The sequence below is a fragment of the Theropithecus gelada genome, chromosome 7b, assembly GCF_003255815.1.
Source record: "Theropithecus gelada isolate Dixy chromosome 7b, Tgel_1.0, whole genome shotgun sequence".
Taxonomy (NCBI): domain Eukaryota; kingdom Metazoa; phylum Chordata; class Mammalia; order Primates; family Cercopithecidae; genus Theropithecus; species Theropithecus gelada.
In genome coordinates this window covers 39,274,042-39,281,080 of record NC_037675.1, presented here as the reverse complement: position 1 = coordinate 39,281,080, position 7,039 = coordinate 39,274,042, and the positions used below count along the sequence as shown (strand labels likewise).

The 7,039-nt window shown below is 49.3% G+C and overlaps 1 protein-coding gene across 1 annotated transcript; it reads right to left on the bottom strand.

Moving 5' to 3' along the window:
- Positions 1-524: 524 nt before the first annotated feature.
- On the bottom strand, positions 525-5,563 carry SSTR1 (somatostatin receptor 1). The gene is made up of 3 exons (XM_025392243.1): positions 5,458-5,563; positions 4,954-5,120; positions 525-4,523 (listed from the first exon to the last, which is right to left on the bottom strand). The coding sequence occupies exon 3, from the start codon at positions 4,177-4,179 to the stop codon at positions 3,004-3,006; it is 1,176 nt and encodes a 391-aa protein (XP_025248028.1). The 5' UTR covers positions 4,180-4,523; positions 4,954-5,120; positions 5,458-5,563; the 3' UTR covers positions 525-3,003.
- Between the last annotated feature and the right edge of the window lie 1,476 nt (positions 5,564-7,039).

Here is a 7,039-nt window from a genome sequence, read left to right as displayed (position 1 = left end):
CCATCACTGAACAAGGCAGAAAATATGTCTTCTTATGTCAAAATCTGATTTTTCTATTTCTTTTACCCACTGTCTTCTGGGACATCTTTAGGAGATCGTTTTCTCCTTCCGTTATGTTTCCTCAGGATGTAAATCAGCAATTACTTAGCTCCCAAAACAAACTCTGAGGTTATAAATGAGGGTAGACAGTAATTTTATCTGTGAGAGATTAAGACATCATCCAGTTAGTTTGGTGACAACGGAGTGCAACTGAGTGCATTACTTCCTGTTCATTCTGGCTCAACTTTTTCTTCTTTCTCTCTGTCCACCTCTCTCTCCCTTTTTGAACTAGCCGACTTTTCTTTTTAACAAAATAATTCAGGGTATAACCACAAACTTGGTAAAATTCCCAAAAGTAATCTGAAAACTTTCTTCTTAAAATCTAAGTGACACATAAGTCAACTAAGCTAGTGTGTGTGTGTGAGTGTGTGTGTGTGTTACCAAGTAATCCACTGAAACAATAAAATTCAAATAGCAAAGGCAACTTGCAACAGCATAATACATCTGTTTATTTAGTTAATATTACAATGATAACAGGTTAAAAGCACTAAATTTCTATCCTCTTAGAAGGATAATAATTAAGATTTTGTTTTATAAATTTCACAATTCTTAACCATTAAAAATGTATTTTCCAAAGGAGTAATAATATACATTTTGTTTAAGAGACAGATTTAAACTTTCTGATTTATGACCCAAAACATATTTGTTTATTAGTTTAAACAAAACATTAGGGATATCTTAACTCTTGGTTACTGCTTTCAGGAAAGCACAAAGTTGTTGAAGCAAATATACACAAAATGTATTTTTCAGTAGTGATTTCAACCATTGTATATCATGTCAATGAGTGAACCTGAGAACCCCAGATTTAGTATCTCCAGATCTTTGTAACACATTCTAGCTTAAACAATCAACCAACAAACATGTATTTAGTGCCTACTATGTACAAGCCAGCATACTAAAGCAATACAGGAAATACAAATAATTAAAATGATTGGCCTCACCCTGCTCAGGCTTCCAATGTAGCTGGTAATATTAAACACAGACACAAATTATTCCACTTTCAATGTCCTCAAAAAAAGTGATGATGTTAACTGGATCATATGTAAGAATCGCCTCTGCTGGAACCTAGAGGAAGCCGGGGTATCTTCAGCAGTGATTAAAGTCTCTGTCTGAATTAGATTCCTCAGCTCCAGGTTTGAGTGCTGCTTGAACTCCTGAAACTGAAAGTGTTCCAGCCAGACTCACACCTGTCACCATTAGTGGCTATACTTAGACTCATGGACTCATGACAATGGAGCAAGATAAACAAGTATATATATGTCCACATCGTATATATATATATATGTAAATATATATACACTCAAATCATATATAAGGTGATGTTTCCCCATATATGTCTCCTGGAAAGCCAGGAGTTCAGGACTTTCCACTGTGCATGGAGAGGAGGATAACCCACATTATCATTTATTTATTATCCTAATAAGACAAACAAAAGACTATAGTAAGAAAAGTATGAAAAATCTCCAAACTTCATTCAACACAATCAAAAATAGAAAAGCTAGAGGAAAGGATAAGACAAGAGGGCCCAGCATTGAGGAGAGGCGTTGAGATGACCAGGGAGTGGGGCGAGAGCTTGCCCCCACTTCCACTTCCATGCCCACCCCCCGGGGTCTCAAAGAAAAGACCTGGGGCTAGGCAAGCAGAGAAAAGGAAAGCAGAGACACATTTTCCAACACCACAAATAAATTAATAAATACATAAGTTAAACAGGAAAATAACTTTTAGGCACCGCTTGAAAGGCAGCAACCCTCTAGAGACCAGGCAGGCCCCACTCTGGAGCCGGCAGGTTGCGGCGACATTGCCAACACTGGCGGACTCTGAAGACGTCGCCCTGGGTCCCCTGCCCCTGGCGCCCGGTCTTTTGAGATACACTGGAGCAGGAAACCCTATCTCTTGTTACTTTTAGGTCGGTTCCTCCCGAAGCTTGGGTAAGGGAGAAAGCCAAGGCGAGCTGTAGCCCTGCAACCGAACCCCGAACCCCGAGGAAGGTGGGCCCTGCACTACCCTGCCCTTCTTAACGCAAACGCGCGGCCCGGGGGCGCCCAACGCTTGGTCTTTGAAAACGCCCGGTCTTTGAAAACGCCCAGCAGGAAGGTGATTCCTATTACGCGCCCCTCACTCTGACCTCGCAATCTTGTAAAAACTCCTCATTCGACCCTCCTTTTTGCTCCAAAAGAGGGCTCGGATGGGGACTCCAGAAAGCCTGGAGTTCGAGGCGCGGGACCTATTTTACTAAGCACCCGGCTCCACTCTGGGTGGAGTGAGAATGGTGGTGGCGGGCGGGGGAGGGGGAGGCAGGGAAAGATGCACCTTCACCCAAGAGTAGGAGAAAAGACCAGCTGCTTAGATCTTTCTAAAGTCTGACTTTCCTTAAGGTAGGGCTGCGCAAAGGGAGAGCGGTCATTCCCGAGACTCCAGTAGGGGCACCAGGCAGAACCCAGACAGCGGCCCCGCGCGGCTAGAGACTAACTCCGAGGGAAACCAGTGGCAGTATCCGTGGCTCAGCTTAAACAAACAGAAATAACAACTGGAGGGGCTGAGGATCAGACTGAGTTGTTAATGAGTTCGTGATCTGCCCTGGCGGGACGGTGCAGAAGAAAGGATCGAAGTTGCAGGGTAGGGAAAATAGAAGGGTCAGAGGAGTAAACGCAGTGGAGGAAGGAACAGAAAGTAGGAGACCCAGAAAAAGGTAGCCCGAAAGCCTTCCCAGTTTCTACGCAAAGCTCTCACTTCTACCATTGTCGCGCGCCTTTCCTGGGTCCCTCCGTCAGAGGCTCGCAGTGTCCTAGCCCAAAGTTATCCCGACCGCACCCTGGCGCACTGGATACCGTCCCTTTCCCACCCGGCCTTCCCTTCTCCTCATTCTCCCCCTCTTTTGGAGCAGGGCCCCTGCGTGGCCAGGGCTCAGAGCGTCGTGATCCGGGACGTGCAGGTGCCATTACGGAAGACGCCGCCGGACTCCAGGTTCTCAGGTTGGAAATCTTCCACACTGTAGGCACGGCTCTTGAGTGCGGTGGCATAATAGTCAACCGGCTCCTCCGCGGCGTTGTCCATCCAGCTGAGGCACAGGATGCGTTGGAAAGAGCGCTTGAAGTTGTCTGAGAGAAAGCCATAGAGGATGGGGTTGGCGCAGCTGTTGGCATAGCCGAGGATGACCGACAGCTGGCTCACCGTGGCGTCGTCCTGCTCAGCAAACACGTTGACCAGCTGCACCACGTAGAAAGGCATCCAGCAGATGACAAACACCATCACCACCATCATCACCATTAAGGTGATCTTGCGCTCCGAGCGCTTGCGCTGCTGCCAGCCGGCCTTGAGGGCCACCATGCGCATCTTGGCAATGATGAGCACGTAGCACAGGCAGATAGCCCCGACGGGCAGCAAGAAGCCCATGAGAAATGTGTACAACACGAAGCCCACCAGCCAGCGTTGAGCGGGCTCTGGCATGAGCATGTTGCAGGCCACTGTGCCGTCGCTGTTGGCCGCGGTGCTAGAGAAGACCACAATGGGCAGGATGACTAGCAGCGATAGCACCCACACCCCCAGGTTTACTACCTTGGCCACGGTGGGCCGGCGGTAGCGGGCCGCCTTGATCGGATGCACCACGGCCACGTAGCGGTCCACGCTAAGCACAGTCAGACAGTAGATGCTGGTGAACATGTTGACCGCGTCCACGCTGAGCACGAGGCGGCAGAGCAGCGCACCGAAGGGCCAGTGGCGCAACAACGTGGAGGTGACCAGGAAGGGCACGCTGAGCATGAGCAGCTCATCAGCAATGGCCAGATTTAGGATATAGATGTTGGTGGCCGTCTTCATCTTGGCATAGCGCAGGATCACGTAGATGACCATAGAGTTCCCACACAGCCCCACCAGGCACACCACAGAGTAGATGAAAGAGATGAGGATGGCGCTGCCCTGGCCCTCGCTCAAGGTCCCGTTCTGGGACGCGTTTCTCCCCGGCTCCTCCATGCCGTCCGCAGCGCCGGCCCCGGGGCCCCTGCTGCCGCCGCCTTCGCCGCAGCTGCCCGGGCTGGGGCTAGGAGAGGAGGAAGGAGAGGAGGCGGTGCCATTGGGGAACATCCCAGCTGAGGGGGCCCAGTGGGGCTGCCAGGGCTGGGGCTCTCTCCTAGCGCACCTGCCGCCTGCGCCCTGTCTCCGCACCGTACCGCTTGCCTGCAGCCCACAGCCGCCTAGCGCCTCCGGGTAGAGCGCAACCGCTGCGGGGAGCGCGGCTCCTACCGGCGCCGGCGGGGCGCACAGCCCAGCAGTTGCCTGGGCGCTGCCGTTTGCAGCTCCGGGGTGCTCGGGCACACGCGACCGTGGAGAGGGGAGGCCAGGATGCGGGAGCCCCGAGCGGCACAGCCATTAACTGGCGCGGCTCTGGGCTGGTGAATGATTAATAGGCACCACCAGCGCGTCAGCAGCTACGAAAAAAGTGAGTGGGGGTGGAGAAAGAGAGGGAGGAGAGCACATAGGTGGCTTGTCCCCCCTCCCCCCATTCTTTTTCCTTCCCAGTCCTGCACTCTGCTCAACTTCAGTGGCTGCTTCCGGGGTTCCCTCGCAGCACCATCTCTCTCTCAGATGAACCAAGAGAGTTCCTCGGTTTTACTGGAGAGCGGGTGGGAACCAAAGGTATAGATTCTGTCCCATCCCACTCCTCTCCTACTCAAAGCAAAGACTCAAACGGACCCACGAACATGGATGTCTGGAGTTCATCTCAGTTTCCCTCTATTGCTGCCCTTTTCTCTGGAGACCCCAGCTCCTCTCCCGTCCTGCAGTCCAGAACCCTACTCTCCCTCTTCCCACCCTCGCTTGCCTTGCAGACCCGCCGGGGAAGCTCTGGGCCCTCCTTACCCAGAGCGCTCAACCTCCAGACTGAGGAGTAGATGGCCGGTGTAAAGTGCATGAGCGGTCTGGTAGCAGGTTGACGTTCTTCGAGCAGTCCAACTCCCTTCTTTGCGCCTGGCCCCAGCACAGGTGCCCACGCAATTACTCTTAGAGTCGCGGAAACTGACCCGAAGCTGCGAGCCTTATGAGAAGAAAGGGCGACCACTGTGCGTTAGGGGCTTCTGCGCTATAACACAGCAGGCAGCTTAGGCTGTTGGAAGTGTTCAGAGACCTGAGTGAACCATTTGCAAATCTCTTAATAAAGCTCGTAGCGTTCAGATCCCCCCGTGTCTACCACAGGAATATCGACTGCAGAAAGGAGGACGCGCGGCTGGGAGCTCTGGAGGAGCTTGAGACTCCCTACAGAACGTGCCAGGCGCGGTATTAGGAATCCACCTAGGTGTTCACTCGGGAAAGATAAGGCTGCGCCGCTTGGAAGGGCTCCACCCGCGTCCCTGCTGTACTTTGTACCCTGGAGAGTTGGCGGGTTCTGGGAGACGAGAGTTTAAAGGCTTGGGCGGGCGGGGACGCCAGCTCTTCTAAACCCAGGTGAGGAGCTGCCGCCATGCGATGACCAGACCTGTCACCAACCACAGGAATGGCAGGGCGACATTCGAATTTTTCCGGGAAGTGCTAGGATGACAGCTCTTTCTGAGGCTTGATGTGTGACCTGGATCTGAGTCACGTGCCCCAACCATTAGGAGACATCCCTGTAGGCAAGCCTGAGGCTCGCTGACTTCATTTAAGAATCAAAACGGTTTCCCTGTAAGAAAGAATGGATGTTCAATTATCAGGATTTTAAAGGAACCCTGGGACTTCCCACCATTCTTACCCTAGGGTCTCTTTGGCTTTCCAACTGTTCCTGTGGAAGGAAGAATCACACTCTATGCAACTCCCCTGTTCCTTTTCATAAACGTTGCTTTGCTCGGTAAGATCCCTGCAAGTCTTTATCTGAAACTTGTCTGTTCACAGGAAGAGTGACCCGCAGCAGCTTATTGCTCTGCCTCCTTCCAGGTTTGCTGTCTCCAGTTTTTCCTTAGTTTCTCCTTCTCCTCAACCAGGCTGTGCCCACTGTACTGAGTCTCAGTTTTCCTCCTCTCAGTAGACTTTACTCCGAGGAGAGGCTAAACTCCTCATGGAGGCTATCTGTACCAGTCCTGAATGAAGAAATGGATGCAGAAATTAAAAACAAAAAAGTATAATTCCTAATGCCCTGTTGCTTTATACAGGTAATCACTTACATATACTGTATGTGTTTTAGTTCTCAAAACTAAATGTCTTGAAAAGGAAAGAATAACTTCTGTAGTGTGTTGATGATAGCAATCAAAGATTAAAATAAATGATGGCAGACTTTCATAGGAATGTGTGCAATTATTAATGAAGAATGTGCTAGGGTGGAATTTGAGGTTTCATAAGACTCAAACTGTTTTAACCCATTGTTTTACTTGAACAAATTGCATTCTTTAAAGTGGAATGTACAATTGGTGTTTAGCTATATTTATTTTTCCTTTACAAATACAGCACATATGGAGAGAAAATAAATGTTCATTAAGTTTAAAAAAAGGGAGTGGGTATTGTCCCAGAATCCCAGAAGAGCATTTTACTAGCCAAGCCTCATATAATGGTTTAGATGCCTCTGCCAATCACTGGCTAAAGACACCTGACTATCTGTACCTCTGGGAGCTTGAATTTCAACAGGCATTATTTAGATGCCTTGGCTTTGGTCATGGTTGCTCTTTGAGGAGTGGGTGATGGGAGTCAGTGAAAAACAGCTCTGTTGTTCAGAATTTCATTAAGTTCACTTTCAGCTCATCTTAGGGAAAACGTCTCTCAATTTTGTGGCCTCATATACAAAAGAAGAAAATTTAAGACCTGACGTGAGAATGCTTTTTTTTTTTTTTCTTTTTTTTTGAGATGCCACTTTTCACCCACCAGGATGGCTATAAGAAAAAATATTTTAAAACAAAAAATAAATGTTAGACAGAATGTGGAGAAATTAGAACACTCATATGTTGCTGGCGGGAATAAAAAATGATGTAGCAACTTTAGAAAA

Bases quoted from the DNA above. Each gene is read 5' to 3' on its own strand.
- SSTR1 (XM_025392243.1), bottom strand. From the start codon at position 4,179: ATGTTCCCCAATGGCACCGCCTCCTCTCCTTCCTCCTCTCCTAGCCCC.